The 17,043-nt window shown below is 38.8% G+C and overlaps 1 protein-coding gene across 3 annotated transcripts in view; it reads right to left on the bottom strand.

Moving 5' to 3' along the window:
* Window positions 1-2,304: 2,304 nt before the first annotated feature.
* The window catches only part of LRRC36 (leucine rich repeat containing 36), a 48,406-nt gene continuing 33,667 nt past the window's right edge, over window positions 2,305-17,043 (bottom strand). For all 3 annotated transcript variants that reach the window (XM_032486523.1, XM_032486524.1, XM_006180624.2), the window contains exons 8-14: window positions 15,791-16,228; window positions 12,979-13,268; window positions 9,580-9,745; window positions 8,478-8,623; window positions 6,837-6,960; window positions 4,542-4,656; window positions 2,305-2,632 (exon numbers count right to left, since the gene is read on the bottom strand). In XM_032486523.1, the coding sequence (XP_032342414.1) occupies window positions 2,407-2,632; window positions 4,542-4,656; window positions 6,837-6,960; window positions 8,478-8,623; window positions 9,580-9,745; window positions 12,979-13,268; window positions 15,791-16,228 (1,505 nt within the window). In that variant the 3' untranslated portion in view covers window positions 2,305-2,406. The remainder of the gene's footprint in view (window positions 2,633-4,541; window positions 4,657-6,836; window positions 6,961-8,477; window positions 8,624-9,579; window positions 9,746-12,978; window positions 13,269-15,790; window positions 16,229-17,043) is intronic.

Genomic DNA, 17,043 nt, shown 5'->3' with positions numbered 1-17,043 from the left:
GAGTGGCCCTGCCTCTCCTTTGGGCACAGAACTTCCCTGAGTCTCCATCCCAGCCTTGTTTCCTTCTTTCTCCCAATAGTGCCAGGCCTAGGGTGAGGAATTCCTCTCACTTATTTTCTACTTTGGGGGCCTTCTCCTGCCTTCATGTTGAGCCTGCTTGGCCCACAGGGCAACAATTCTTTGGTCCTTCCCTTGATGCCACCAATCCCTACCCCTCTGGACCAAGAGCCACATAGGGAAAATCAGAAGCACAGTTGCTTTCCGCAGGAGTGGCCAGCAACCCTAGAGAGGTGCCTAGCCTGCGGCAGGACCAGCTCCTTTAGTGACAATAGAAAACAGGGTAGAAAGTGACTTGATCTGGGTCAGACTCTTTGGTCTTCCTTAGAAGTACCCTGAATAGGTTCTGGGCTAGCATTATCAGATGTTCATAGGTGAAGGAAGGGTGCTCACTTCGGCAGCACATATACATAGGGGAAGGAAAGGAGGGCTGGGTTGTAGAAAGAAGTGTGTTACCCCTGCCCCCACCTCCCCAACCCTGCTGTCGTCTGTCCAGAAAGTTGGCCTGTGCACTGGGCTGGGACCATGAAATATGACAATGCAGGGCTGCAATACTACTGGCCGAGGCTATCCTAACTAGGCAAGGCTTAGGCTCTGTGGAGGCCTCTCAATGGGGCCAAGACAGGCCCAGGAGAGTGGGAAGGGGGGCTTACTACACTTACTTACTGACACTTCCACAGAACACGAGCTCAGTCTAGCTCCCTCAGAGCCATACAGCTCAAAGAAACTTACGGTTCCTCTATTATGTGCTCCTTTTGGGAACCCACATAAAATCGAGAGATCTGCAGATTTTATTTGTAACTTAAGAGATGTGTGATATTGTGATCTTCATGTCTCATTATTATGGCAATAGCTCTCCTACCCTGCACAGCACTTGGGTCAGGGGAGCAAATAAATGTCTAATCTTTCCACCTGCCTCTCTGACATGACCCTGAAGATGAAGAGAAGTATAACATGGCATTAGGTCAACAGTCCTTCACCCTCTATAGCTTTCCAGAAACACTGAGCTAATCTGGGCGACCTTGAAGCAGAAACATACCTAGAGCCACTTTCATTATCTTTTCCCATTGATTTTTAAATGCCTAATCAATCAGGATTAAAGGAAAGATTGTGCCTCAGTCTGAAATACAAGGTACTCGTGTGAAATGGATGCTGAGCCCAAAGCTGACATTCAGAAGCTGCACCTCTGGTCTGGACTGCGCCAGTCTTCTCTCTCATCTCTCTAGCTCCTCTCTGGTCCTCCCCTACTCCACGTGGCAGTCAATCCATTATTCTTACAGAGAAAGCCTCTCAAACACAAATCTGCTACCCTTTGCCTTCCCAATCTAAAATCTTTAAGGAGCTACAAAACCTGGCTCCTGCGTATCTCCTCTCAGGCCTGTTCCCTGAATGGACTGTGCTCCTTCCCATTTCATGGCCTTTGCTTATGTCATTTCTCTCTGCAGCTCTCGCCATTACCTCTGCCCTGGGTCCTGTGCTTTGCCTGGTGACCTAGTCAATTCTTCAGGTCTCAGTTGAAAGCTCATTTCTTTAGGGGGCATTTTCCTGATATCACACCTCCCTCCCAAGCTAGGACAGGTTCCCCAGTTATATACTCTCATGGTACCATGCCATACATCTTCCCTGCCCTGTGAGCCCTCTGGCGGCCCCAGACGTCTACTCTGCACTCTTGGCCTGAGAGGCTCTGCACCCCGTCTACCTGCTACCATTGTACTCATTCTGCAAACTTCCACTCAAACAAGCCCTCACTGACACCTTCTCCAATTCCCCAGATTAGGAATTACCCACTGTCTCTTTCCAGGGCACTGCTAGGCTTTTATTTAGTCCTTTGGTACCAGTGCTAAGCTTTGAGCTCCATCACATTAGTTTTTGCTTTTCTCCCCACCTAAACTGCTGGCTGCTCCAGGACAGACACTAGACCTTGTCAATTTTTCTCTGTGGTGAGAGGAAACTCAAAACATGTTTGATGAACCAATCAATAGAGATTCTCTGAAATTTCTTCTAACAAAAAACATACCTGGCCATGGATGCTCTTTTTTAAATTTTCCTACTACACAGTTTCAAATGACACTTGGGAAAAGTATCTAGTGTTTTTTCCTTTTTGACATTTTCAGCCAAATATTTCTATGTGATATAATGCCTAGGACTAAGTGCCAACTATTTATGTGTGCAGAGGAAAGAATGACTTGATGGGAGGAGATTAAAAAGAGAAATAAACAGGACCAAGATAATGTAATCAAAATAATATTTTTTTTTCTTAATCTTGTGAGAAAATACCACCATACAAATGGCAATGATACTGAGCACCCCCCAAAGCTGAGAGGAAAGCTGCAAAGAAGGTGTTCAGTGCTAGCTCCATAGACTAGGCTCTGGGACGGAGCCTGAAACATTCTGTATTAGATACTGACCCGTATCATGTGCCACTGGTGAGGAGGAAGACAGCGTGCTTTTCCCAAAGGGCGATGATCTCCCCAAATGATGACTCTTCGCAGGAGGCAGAAGTGCTTTCCCAGAATGACCTTTTTGCTCTTTATTCAGCTGCTGCAGCAGATACTCATTAGTTACCACCAGGGATCTGAGGCATGGGGGGAAAAGACGATCACAAAGTCATAAAAGCAAAGTAGATGCCATTCAGACCTGAAACATTTGCTAAAGATAAATGTAAAATGAAGTAACATCTTTAAATAGAAAGACTTCTCCGATTTATGAGTGGGTTATTTTAAAAGCAGGCCTACAGTTTATTCATTACAGTTCTGTTTGATTATGTTCCAGACTGACTGCAGCAATAACATAGTTCACATTTTATATAGTGATTGTTCTATTCTTTCCAAAGCACTTTCCTGATGAGGTAAGTAGAGGCACTGGGAGACTGGTGCCTGACCTCCAATTTCTATCCCCAAATATTAATTTCTACTTCTAATCTATCTGTCTCTCCAATTAAACTAATGGTGCTAGTCATGACTGTATTCTTGGACTCTGTATTACCACGTAGTTAGAGGGTATCAGAGACTGCTCCCCTCCCCGCAAAAAGATGCATATACAATACATTGCAGCACTATTTGTAATGGCAAAATAGTGTCAACCTAGATGTTCATCTAATTAAATAAGTACACAATGGAGTCCTATGCATCTACAAAAAGATGAGAGTGGGAACTAACTCTATACACCACTGTGAAATGATTTCTAAGGTAAAATGTTAAAACAACATTATGCCTCTTTTTATGTAATAGAGGGGGAATACAAATACACACCCAAATCTGCAATGGAAGGCTAGTGGGAGGGAAGGAAAGGATAGGGGAGACAGGTAAGGAAGATAGATTTGTCTGAATTTATCTTATTTTATAGATCTGATTTTGGGACCATATAAATACATATGTTTTACATAATTGTAAAACAAGATTAAATCAAAATAATAAAAATATTCCCTATGAATCAAAAACAAATTGAACCCATATATTGAATTGATGGTTTAATAACACACAGAAGAATTATTTCAAGTTACTCTAAAATATAGTAATTTGTACATCACTAAAGAGATATACCCTAATGTTCTCAAAGTGTGGACCCCAGGCCAGAAGCAACAGCATCACCTGGAAACTTATTAGAAATGCAAATTCTCAGTTCCCAGGCCAGATCTGCTGAATCAGAAACTCTGGGGTGGAACCAGCAATCTGCTCCTCAACAAGTTTTTCAGGTGATTCTGATACACATCCAAGTTTGAGAACCATGAATTTATGCTAGTCACTCTACTTTTGTATATATTTGAAATAATTATAATAAAAAGGTTTTTTTTTTTTTTAAGCCAGCCAGAATGAGCCTAGGCCAAGTCCTCTGACTATGAGGCTAGTCCAGGGAAAATCAGGAAGTGAAGTTTGGGGTTGAAGGTTTGGGAACGGAGTTCTTATATTTACGTTTCATTGAAAGTCCTAGTAAAGGTGTTTGGCAAATCAGAATTTCAAGGGCTTCTGTAAATGTGCCAATAGTCTTGAGGCCTCTTCTGATTTGTCTAGCCTGCCTCCTGAGGGTACTGGTGTTTGAAGAGGTTAATGTTATTAAGCTCCTCTGAAGAGCACACATAGACTGAATTCTTTCCCTATTACTTTCTCTAAGTGTTCTTGATGTCTCTTCTGTGACCAATAGCAGGTATGCATTTTCCAGAAGAGCAAGATGGCTGATTTTAGGAGTACATTATAAACAAGGAAAGCTAGCTGACCCAAACAAGGGTCCTGTTGGATCCCGTGAGAAACTACTTATTATTGAGGTATTGTAACCCAACAGTGCCAGCAAAGATATTTAGTAGTTCCTAGTGTGTTCTGGAAAATATTATTTTGATCCCTGAGCTAACTGGTCTGGATATAGGTGGTTTACACACAGGACAGAGTTAATTTGAAAAATATATAGATATTAATTTGCCAAGTAAAACAAAGGAGATAAAGGAAGTAAACATCTGCTTCCAGAAGCTAGCTAGATAGACCCAATCCTACCTCTGACTTTCGTGGAGAAGGGCCACTGTCTCCTCCAGCTTTCTCAGCTGGGCAAGCTCCTGGTTCAGGTAAGCCACTTGCATGTTTAGCTGTTGGTTTTTGCACAGGAGATCATCTACAAAGATTACAGTAGCCAGGGAGTGAGCAGGATTCCAAGCAGCTAGTCTTTGAACAGAGCTTGGGTGGTAAGGTGGACATCTTGAAGAACTGGGGGCTCCACTACACCCACCTCCACATTCCATTCACCATTCCTTCCCTTGGAGACAGCAGATATGGTGGCAAGAATATGGGGTTTAGCAACAGACATATCTGAATTAAAATTCAACCACTTAATACTGCATGTTAGTCCACTTTTCTGAGTTTCACTAGAGGTAGTAACCCTGCCCCACAGCACTGTTGTAAGGAATCAGTGAGACATCTGTGCAATCAACAAATATTAGGTCTCTCTGTATTCGCCATTTTAGTTCCTGAATGTATGTCCTTCACTCCATATGGACTATGTGAAAACATCTAGAACTGTGTCAGGCACATAGTAGTAACTCAATGAGTGCTTGCAGAAACTGGATTTGTGGCCAAGGCATTCATACTTAGTTTTCCAAATATGATACCACTGCCTGCAACAAGATAGGCAAAAGTACAGGAACTCTGGTCCTAAGCAAGTTAATCTTCTAGAACAGTGCTTCTTAAACTTTAATAAATTTACAAATCACCTGGAGATCTTGCTAAAAAAAGAAGATTCTGATTCGGTATGTCTGAGGTGAGGGCAAATATTCTATAACAAGCTCCCAGGTGATGCTAATGTTCTGTGGCTCACATTTTGAGTAGCAAGTTTCTGGAAGGTGGAAATCGGGGCTACAACAGCTGTATTTATCACCAGTAATCCACAGTAGAGTACTGGGCCTCATAGCTGACTGAAAGGAGGTATCTTGTGAACAAACACCTGTTTATTTTCAGCATAGGTAAGTGGAGACTGATTCTTGATTATTCAGACTTATAAGTATCAGATAGTGATGCGATTCAACTCTGGAAATTCAATGTTGACTTCTAAGTCAAATTTCTTATATAAATCCAAATACCCATAATGTTTGTTTAGTGGTGCTGAGGTAGTTTATTAATGTCAAGGATAGACTTTATCTACCTAAACTATACCAATAATAAAGTAGTACAAATCAAGACTTCAATGGGATATTTTCACTTGCTATAATAGAAAAAATTAAATAAATAACCCAGTGTTGGCAAGGGTGGAATGAAACAGCATTCAAATACATACTTTTTGTCAATGTGAGTGTAAACTGAAATCACCTTTCTTGGAAATGATTTGGCAATGTGTAACAAAAGCCTCAAAAATGTCCACATCTTTTAACCTATTAATTCTACTTCTAGGAATGTCTCCTAGGAAAATGGTCTAAAATGTAAACAAAGGTCTATATACATAGATGTTAACAGCTGCACTATTTATCATAGCATAAATATTGGGGCTCAGCTCCATCAGAAGAGAAGAAAGAGAATCTTAGAGAAGCATTTTCACTCTAGGGTCTTTCCTTCTATTTCAAGTCTTTTGAATGTTTGGAAATCTTAGAATTATTTACAATGTTATAATGTCAGCTTTATTTTTAATAGCTAACATTAAAAACAACTATATAGAGGACTAAATAAATATGATATATTCGTGTGATGTTATAGGACATGCCTATGCTATTAACATAGATTGTAGAAATCAGATTGCCTAGGGTAGAGAGTAGGGGAAACTGCACAAGGGTCTGAAGGAACTTTCTAGAGTAACAGAAATGTTCTGTATTTTCATTGAATGGAACTAAATGAGTGCATATATATATGTCAATGTCATCAAACTTAAAATGTGTACATTTTGTTGTATGTAAATTATTTTTAAAAAAATCAAGACATAAATTTTTATTCTGAGTTAAATATATATGTATAAAGGTATGGTGAAAGAAAATATACCAAAAACACTAATGGTAGTTACTGCTGGGTAGTGGGGTTATATTTTCCTTATACTTTTCAAGTTTTTTGAAAAGAACACCATCTTCTGCTATAATCAGAAAAAATAAGTGTCATTCCCCAAAATAATGACAATAATAACATTTGTAAATGCTTTACACTGATAAAAGAGTTACATCTGGTAAGTTAAGCTACCTGCATTACAACTCTCTGAGGCAAATTATTGTTTCCATTTAGGAAGCCATGTGAGCTCTGGATGATGAAGATTATTAACTGGGTCATCTATAAACAAACAGTTGTCTTGGGATGTACCACATGTTGCTTTCCTGAACTTACCAGAAGTGTGGGACTTGTGCCCACTCACTATTGAGGTGGTAGCACCTTCCTCCAATTGCTGGATTTTTTCTGACAAAATGAGGTTTTCTTCCAGTACTCTGACCAGTTTTTGCTTCAAACTTTCCTTTAGGTTAGAAAACAAAATACAGAGGGGAGAGTATAGCTCAGTGGGAGAGTGCGTGCTTAGCATGCATGAGGTCCTGGGTTCAATCCCCAGTACCTCTATTTAAATAAATAAATAAACAAACCTAATTAATTCCACACACCCCCAAAAAAAGCAAAATACAAACACATTAAGAATCTGAAATTCTAACGAGTGCTTTTAAAAAACTGAAGGAATCTTTCCTCTGTTTGGTGATAAACTGAATGTGTTGCAGAAAAGTGTGTTACAGTTCAGTGTTACAGCTCAGTTGTGACAGCAACCTAGATCCAGGCAAGAGACCAAGCAGCACTCAGAGAGTTGGAGAACTCAGGTTTATTATGCCAGCAGGCCCAGAGGGGTTAACGCTCCAAGCTCTGGACCCTGTCTGTAGGTTTATGTAGGCTTTTATAGGCTGCCAGCTTACACTTTGCAACATCATATGCAAATAAGGTATAACAAAAGTTAACTAATTAGCAACAAGCTTTGTAGAAATGGACCTATCAGGAGGGAGAGAAATAACCAATCAGGAGTGAAGGAAATGGACCAATCAGGAGTGAAAGAAGTAACCAATCAGGAGTGAGTTCCATGCACATGAAGTACTACAAATGGACCAATCAGGAGTTAGCTTAGAGAACCAACAGAATTTTAGCGGTAAGTTCCACTTTCCTAGAAGTAAGCTGTTTCAGAGGCAAAAAGTGAGATAGAGCTGCTGGGCCAGGGAACCAGATGGTGCTGTCAGGAGAGTAGTGGCCCTGCCTGGGGGTCCTGGTGGTCTTTTTTATGGGGCTTCCCACCTCAAATGGAGGTCAGCATCTCTCTGACTTTCTCTCTAGAATTTTAATGCACCGGTAAAGTAGCTCAAGCGCAGCAAACAAATTTATCACATAGAACTGCAATCTTTCCTGTGAGTTATCCACTACTCTTACAGAACAAGTGGTTGTTCTGACAAGTGGCCAGCATTCTGAGTCCCCTATCTGAAGTTTCTAGAAACTGAACGTGATGTCTGAAAATCCTCTTATGTGAAGAAAAGGGGGAAAAAACTCTAAGGATATGAGTCAGTTCTCTCTCTCCCAGACAGAGCCAGTAGCCTGTTGCTCTAGGAACAGCCCCTGATTTAGGGCCCTCTGCTCCATCAGAAGGGAGGAAAGACAATCCCAGAGACATCTAACTTTCCTCATTGGAATCAAAACATAACCTTCAAGAACAGGGTCCTAAATGTTTTCATTCTAGGGTCTTTTTTTTCTTTGTCCATTTCAAGTCTTTCCTTAGAATTTTTGGATTAGGACTAGGACTAGGGAGTCATCCTTGCAAAACCTCCAAGTTGTCCCTGCAAATTTTGTGATCCTGATTTGTGCAGACTGAATTTTCTCTATTTTGGTTCATAAATATCTAGGTGTTCATGGTGATGGTGATCTTTATGGCAAAGAGCTGTTCTAGTCTTGCTGCCCCATCTTTTTCTAGTAAAGGAAGAGTAGGAAAGGAAGATGAAAGCAGCATACCATGTCATTAGGAACCAGCTGCCCAGCCTCCTTCAGTTCCATCTCCCTCCTGCGGAAGGCTTTTGATGTGTCTTCAGATTGTGAGCGACACCACTGCTGAGAAGGAGCAGGGACTACCAAAGTCAGAAGCAGATCTCGGGCAGGACCTGCCAAAAATTCAGGTTGGGCACACGGGCCAATCTTAAAAGCCAAAGCACAGAATTCCTAGTTGATAACTACGAGCTCTGTAGGACAAAAAGGGTTAATCTAATATCCCCTTTTTACAAGAATTGATTAAATGGCTGCAAGAGGCTTTTCATGATGGAGATAAAAAATTATGTCCCACATCTATGGAGAAACAACAGCAGACCCTCATGAATGCATACTCTATGCTATTCTCTGATCACTGATGAGTGGCTCCTGGGGATAACTTCCTACAAAACAAGAGCAAAGGATCAATGTGGGAAGGAAATTAACTGGGCTAATACTTCTCCTGCATGTCCCTTTAGAAATTAAAAAAAAAAAAAAAAAAGTTAAGCCCAAACAACTTTAGTTTCCAGTTTTTACTTAAACGTTACCACCACCACAAGCTCCTTGAATTCTTCTTTCATTACACAACAAATAAACACATGGGGGAAATATTTGCAAAACTGTTTTCCCCCAAGTTCCTAAAAAAGAAGTGCTAAAAAGAGTCCAGGTCATTTAGTTATTTGAGTTTTTCAAATCATAATGTTTCAACGGGCTTCTCAGAACTCTGATGATCAAACCCAATTTCTGTTGCATTTACTATTGGCACTTTCCTAAGAATCATAAAATCCTTTTGTATTCATTAACACGACCATGCTTTATTTGACATCTCATCACTCTATATATTACTCAAAGACTACCAAAAAACAAGTCACAGGAGGGACAAGACAATTGGTACATGAGAGAAGAGTGCTGATAAAAACAAACAGGGAAGAAAATTATGAGAAAAATGCAGACTTGTGTTGCTGAGAAATATTGGTAAGTGATCATGAGAACAATTTCCCCTGCAAGTTAAGGAGGCTGAGTGAGCTTTTTATTGGAACACAGAGCAAAAGCAAGATCCAAGCCCTTCTCCAGGAACTGAGCATGCACTCACCAAGAAACTTCTTGTTGAGAAGTAGGGACCCGGAGCCATTCCAGTGCTTATCCACAAGCTCCAGGAGCTGTCTGAGGACAGTAGCCACATGGGAGGTTCTGGCAGAGACTGGGGGGCTGTGGTTTCCAGGTAAATCATGCAAACTGCCCAGGTCACTAGAGAGAGGCTCAAGAAAAAAAAAGAAAAAACAACAACAACCATTTGTCATTCTTACACAATAAGGGAAGTAAGAGTCCAAACATTTAAAATTAAAGTGTTAACATTAAGAAAAAGAGAGAGTTGGTTTCATCTTTTAGTTTGGATTTGAATAGAATATTATTTATGTCCAAGGCAAATACAATAATATAAGGATAATTTCCAAGGTAATAGTATCCTCTATCATAATTTTCTGTAGATTTTCAGAAGAAAACAAAAAATGTTTTAACACCTATGTCTATGGCTCGAGGTATTATGTTACATAATATGGAAGGTTAAACTACAGAACGTTTTTTAAAGTATTATATATCATACATAAAATGGGGAGTAACTTAAAAGTTATACACTCATAAACTTATATTTATTGTATTAATAGATAATAAAAATGTCCTATAACATTTTATTTTTTAAAACTCTTATTTCTCTTTCTTTCTTTCTTTCTTTCTCAGTCTTTTTTTAGGGGGGAGAAATAATTAGGTTTTTATTTATTTATTTTTATGGAGGTACTGGGGATTGAACCCAGGACCTTGTGCATGCTAAGCATGTGCTCTCCCATTTAGCTGTACCTTCCCCATGAATGTCCTATAACATTTTTAATGTTATGTGAAATATGATTTTTGGACCCAGTACTAAAGATACTTTTTATTCAGTAAGAATATTATGTATATAGATGTATAGGTAGAGCTGTCCAGTAAAATTCCCAATTGTTTTTTATTCATTCAGACATGACTAAATATATAGTCATATACCTCATATCTATCTACCAATCTTTTCTGTAGGGTCTCAAGGGACTTCAATAAAGCTGATATATATCAAAAACAACCAATTTATTTTCTCAATCTTTGGCTCTTTTGATATAAAAACTATAGCTGATTAACTAGCTAATGCTGTCATATCTGACAACAGTGAAGCAGAACACCAGACAGTGATATTTATGACTTGAGTCACACATGTGGCCTCTGATTAATAGGGAAAAGCATTACAAGTGTGATTAACATTTATTCAACAGATCTGTACTAAACACTGATTAATGTGCATTTAGAGTTCTATATAAGGACTATGAACATATGAGGAAGTAAAAGATGAGGTCCTTTAAGAAGTTAACAACTGATTAAGAGGAAAAGTCATAGGAAGTATGGTTATACCACAAGCCCACTTTAGAAGATCCTGTTAAAAACAAATATTGGCTTTTCATGTATTGGTAATTCTGTACAAGTATCATGGAGCAACTTAGAAAGTTATATATGTTTTTACACATTTTCTTTCATGTGTCACAATGTGGTGAGACTGGGGGTTATTATGAACTTTGGAATAATTTTATTATTTTTTATGAGTGAGCCTTAATTTTCAGCAAATTATGCCTCATGGTTTTTGAAAAAATAACTTTTAGGGGACTGCATATAGGTCAGTGGTAGATCATATGCTTAGCATGCATGACGTCCTGGGTTCAATTTCTAATACCCCGATTTTAAAAATTAATTTAAAAAATTAATTAATTTAATTAATTTTTAAAATTTGTCTATGATTCTAAAGTCAGTTGGTCAAAAATAAATTTTCTAATCACAAATGCATGTTTGGTTTAATTTTGTGTGTCATGGGATTATTTTTTGTAACTTTAAAAATGCTTTTTTTTTTTTAGCAATTTTCTGACTTATACCTTTCTACAAACTTGACAGTGTATTTCTTTTATATTTATATTCAAGCAGCTCTTTTATAACTTTTCATATAAAGAAATATAGTATCTAACAGGAAAAAAGAAATAGGAATTTTTAAGACAATCCAGAATAGTGCATTGATATTTTAATTGCTGTTTTAACAATACAACATGAAATAGAGGTGAAAAAATTTCCTAGAACATATCTTATTAATATAGCACCCAAATATCCTAAGTGATGCTGTACCTTCACCTTAAAAACATTAACACCCAGTGCTCTTGTCTGTAAAAATAGTGGCTGAAAAGGGAAAACAAAAAGGGACCAAAAAGTCAAAAAGTATTACAAGACTGCCCTCTTTGGTGCACAAAAATTATAACCACCTCCAAATCTTGAAAACAGAATAGGAAGTATTTAAAGGGTAAAAAAATAAACAACCAAAAAACCAAAAATCAAACCAAAACAAAACAAACCTTTATAAATCCATGCCAATGTGCAAAAAGATTTCCGACAACTGAAAAATAAGTGAGTAGAAAACAGTTGTTTTTGACCAAATCCCCTGTTTTCTCAGAAGGCAGTAAATGATTTTTTTTCTGCTTTTTTTTTTTTTTAAATTGAAGTATGGTCAGTTTACAATGTCGTATCAATTTCTGGTGTACAGCATAATGTTTCTGTCATACAGGCAGTAAATGATTAAATGGTAAATGATTTATATGACAAACAATTATGGGCTCAAGGGAAGAGAATGCCCTGAGAGCTATGATTCCTTTAACTAATGAGAAAGCTTCATGATGAAAGTAGGACCTGGAGAAAAATTAATATTCAAACAGATAAGAGGAGAGTGGAAGGCATTCTCCATGAAGGGATGTATGCAAAAGCAGTGACAAAACTTAGTTACTGTGTAAGAACTGAATAATAATGAAGTTCTATTGTATAACACTATTATACTACAATTTTATAAAATGAGTTGTATATGTGGGAATGGTTCTTGATTTGTTGTTCATTCTCTGAACCAACACTCAGCTAAAAATCCCTTGGATAATCTAGTTCATCTTCTACTTGCTGCTACTTTGGGAAAAAAATTGTAATAATTTTAATTTCTTAACAGAAAAGCAATGCTTTTAGAAGAAACACCCCAAGCAAGTCAGTCATTTGTGGCCAAAGCAAATATGTAAACACGGTAACAGTATAAACATCAATGCCACAGAGATCACTCTTCAGTCAATCCTGAGCCCCTGGCAACTTCTACATTTCTTCCTGTGGTAAACTCTATCTGTGACCTCTTACTATCAAAGTACTTGCCCACCATGTTTATGCTCTGGAAGTAGATTAGGGGCTCCCTGAGGCAGAAATGAGGAAATGTGGCAGGAGAATGACTTGCTTAAGAGCAGAAGAATCACAGGCTTTGGCCTGGCAGTATTATCCACTGACTTCTAAAAATCCCTTTGAATTTCCACTGCTCTTGATCAGAACCACCACATCCAAAACAGAACCCCATTGTGGTCTCATATCTGATGTGTTTTTGCACAAGCACAAACAAGCCAACACTTGCCTCATTGCCTGTAACATCTCTGAAACCATGCTTTGGATTCAGGGTGGCAAGGATATTGTCCTTCCGTTTGAATCCTCTCCTTGATGGGCTTAATGACCTCTTGGTCAAACTCTCTTTGTTTTCTGAAGTCCCAGTAGGAAATAGCAGTGTTCGCAGAGAGTCTCCCAGGACAGAGTTGTTTGGGAAAGAACCATGTGCTGGTGTTACATCACCAAGGCTGGTAGATAATTGTTGCTCTACATTGACCAGCAGAGCAGGGTCACTGTTGAAATGGGTTGTGGCATACAGATCTGTGAAGGAAATAGGCCAGGAGATGAACCTGCCCTTCAACTCTCTTATGTCTCACTTCTATCCTTGCCCTGCCTGGAGTCCAAGGGTCATAATAACCTCTCCCTAGTATATATACCCTCAACTCTCTGGATACTTTGTCTCTCCCTCCACCTAACAAAACCCCAAGCTCTGGTTAAATCCAACTGTCTACATACTCTAAGCCTACACCAGAGCGGTGGGAAGTAGCTGGAGAACAACATGCTATCTCTTTTACTATCTTCACTTTAAATTCATAACCAGTATCTTAACTGGGCCCAGCTATCCTAACACATTACTCCTATCAATTTACTCTTCTATTCTTTGAGATCACTATTTCATATCTCTCTTCCCTAACTTCCAACATCTTCTCCCTCCTCACTCTCGGGTGCCGATCTCTTTATTTCCCTGAGCAAAACAGAGGCAATCAAAGAAAACATTTACATGATACTGCCACTAAATCTACCAATTCCATCTGTATTTGTATCTGTAAATTCTCTGTCTTCCTTCTTGTTGTACCAGATCAGCTGTCTGTGCTTCTATCTAAGGTCAACCTCTCCACTGGTAGACTGGATTCCTTCTCCTCTTGATTAACCCTCAATTTTTTTTCCCTGTAATTTTCCCTTTTCTATCCTGAATCATCAATTTTCCCTCTACTGGATCATTTCCACCATGATCTCCTTGATTCCATCCCCTCTTCCAGCTATAGTTCCATTTCTTTGCTTCTCTTCACTGCAGAACTCCTTGAAGGGGTTGTATATATTCAGTACCTCTATTGCTTCTCCTTCAAATCTTTCTTGAACTCACCTCAGCAAGGCTTTTATTAACCACACGTCTCCTGAACCTGCTCACTGTGTTGCCAAGTACCATGATCACTACTCTGTCCCAGAAGTGTTAAAGACATCTGATGCTGTATTTATCACTCCCTTCTTGAAACATATTGTTCACTTGGCTTCCAAGAAACCACTGTCTCTTGGCTTTTTTTCTCCTCCCTTACTAGCTGCCTCTTTCTTGCTCTCCGTGATAGTTTTGTCTTCATCTACTAGATTTCTAATTGTTGGAGGGCTCAGATTAGTCCTTGGATTTCCTTTCTATCTATATTCACTCCCTAGGGGAGATTTCATCCAGTCTCAGTTTTAATGCCATTTATACACTTTTAATTCCCAGGCCTACCTTCTTCCCTGAACTCCAGACTAATGTCTCTAATTATCAAATTGGCATCTCTGAGAAGTTTTAATAGGCAACTCAAACTTAAGATGTCTAAGATCAGTTCTTGATATCTACCCTAAAGCCTGTTCCTCACACTCTTTTCCACTTGAGAAAATGGTAACTCCATTCTTCCATTTATTCAGACTTGAAATTTAGGAATCATCCTTGACCTCCTTTCTCTCACACTTCACCCTCAATCCACCAACAAATCATGGAGTGTTATCTTCAGAACATATTCAGAATCTGACTATTTATCACCCCCTCCACTGCTATCTCTCTAGTCCAAGCTACCATCATTTCTTATCTGTATTCTATCTATTTTTTCTATCTTTCCTCCCCATTGTCTATTCTCAACCCAGCAGCCAGCATATTTTCAACTAAGATCATGTCACTCCTCTGCTACAAACTTTCCAACAGCTTCTGATCTGACCCAGAATAAATGTCTGGCTACCTGAATTTATCTATACATTTCACCTTGCTCACTCTGCTGCATGAGCTCTGTCCTCCTCACTGTTACTTGAAATGCCAAGCATGTCCCAGCCTCAGGAACTTTGCACTTACCATTTCCACTGTCTAAAATGTTCTTTCCCCGGTTATCTACACAGCTCACACTCTCACTTCATTCAAGTCTCTACTTTTATGGCATCTAATCAGAGAAGCTTTCCCTGACCATTCTCTCCGAAACAGCAGCTCCTCCATATTACTCTCTATACCCTTATATTATTTTTCTTCACAACACTTATCATAAGCTGATATATATTTATAACTTGTTTTTTTAATCTGTCTTATCCCTTTAGAATAGAAGTTCCATGAAAGTAGGGACCTTTTTTATTATAGTAAAATATACATGGAACTTTATTTTTGTTTGCAGAGCTAGAATAGTATCTGGCACACAGTAGGTATTCAGTATATTTTGCTGAATAAATAAATAAATAACTGAAGTGGAGTGGTCTCCAACACTTACCCTGAAACTAGCTTCTTCTGAAAAAGTAACTCAGAACAGAAGTGACTGTGGCCAGAGAAGACTAGATGTTACTAGAAATATGTCTCAGGATGCTGTTTAACTAAAATAACATATAGTTATGAAGTCTGCATTTCTACAAATTTTCTCTAACATATCTATCATGTTAAACTCATACCCTGCAGATTTCTGGAGGTTCTATGGACCACTAGTGACCATGAACTACAATATAAGAAATGCTAATGCAATTTAAGAAATGTTAATTCCAAAATTTCCAGTTATACTTCAATCTTCGTGCCTATAAAAGAAACCTATGAACCGAAAAGAAGCTATTACCTGAACTAAGCTTCAAAAGCCTTCCAGTGCTGGAGTCAGGGTTTGACAGAGAAGTCAGTAAGTCTCCACAGGAATGGGATGTGGTGGCCTTCACGTTATTTGAAGGCTTTGTGCTATATTCTTGGTAGTTCTTGCTTCTCTGAGGCCTTTTACCAAGACTTCCATGCAGGGATAGATTTTGAGAATGACTATCATAATTTTCTAGACAAACATCTGAAGGTAACTGATAGGGATGAATCTGGCTAGAATCACCAACATCCAGTCGTTTACCCACTGAGACATCATGGGTAAGCTGGTAAGTATCAGGTTTTGGTATCATGTCCTTTTCTGGAGAAGAACCTGAAGACTTACTGTCCAAAAAAGATATTCGGTACCCTTCTCTAACCATCTTCTCTGGGGATCGAACTGTAGACTGATGAGGCGAGTAGTGTCTGAATTCTAAACATCACCAAGGCGGGGAGAAACAAAATACAATGAGAATTCTTCTTAGGGTACCCCCATTCACTGAGTATATCTTTGTCTACCATAAAAAATTCTTAGGAAGAGATGATTTATAATTTTGATAAAGGGTAGCATAAAGTGATGAAAGGACTCCTGCATGGAACAACAACAAAACATGCTTGGGCACTGTATAAACAGTAAAGAATCTGTGACATTCTGGAGATAAATTTCATGTCAACTTAATCCCCTAGGAATTTCCTTCTAAAACTGTAGTGTCAGAGTTTTCTATACATTATTTTCACTATTTTGGTGCACCCCCACATGATAAGAGTTGTGGTCTTACATATCCAGTGTATAGACAATAGTTGGTAGGTCTATGATTTCAGTCTTCTCACAATAAAGCTAATCCCACTCCTACCCCACCTAGAGGATCTAGGTTCACACATTGGGAACCACTATCCTAAGCCAATTAAATGGTAGGAAATGCAAAACCTATGAAAACCCTAATCCAGCTATAAAGCATTTCTCTCAGACAGCTGTATCTGTCATCTCTAAAAAGCCTCAGAGTGGGACATGTAGAGCGCCAGACAAAAAGAGAAGTCTTTGTGCTCTTTGGGGCTTTCAGAGATTCATATGCTTGAAGAGCTTCCTTAGGAAACAAAAAATACTATATCTGAGTTAGTCGCATTAACTTTAAAAAGTGTAATCAAGTATCTTCTATCTCTATAGGACCTGTTAAGAATATCGGTATTTTAACCAAGAGCCAATATATACAGTGGGGGAAAGGTTTTAGAACAATATCTTTTTGTAAC

Source organism: Camelus ferus, chromosome 9 (assembly GCF_009834535.1).
Source record: "Camelus ferus isolate YT-003-E chromosome 9, BCGSAC_Cfer_1.0, whole genome shotgun sequence".
NCBI classification, from domain to species: domain Eukaryota; kingdom Metazoa; phylum Chordata; class Mammalia; order Artiodactyla; family Camelidae; genus Camelus; species Camelus ferus.
This window is presented reverse-complemented; position numbering and strand designations above follow the sequence as displayed.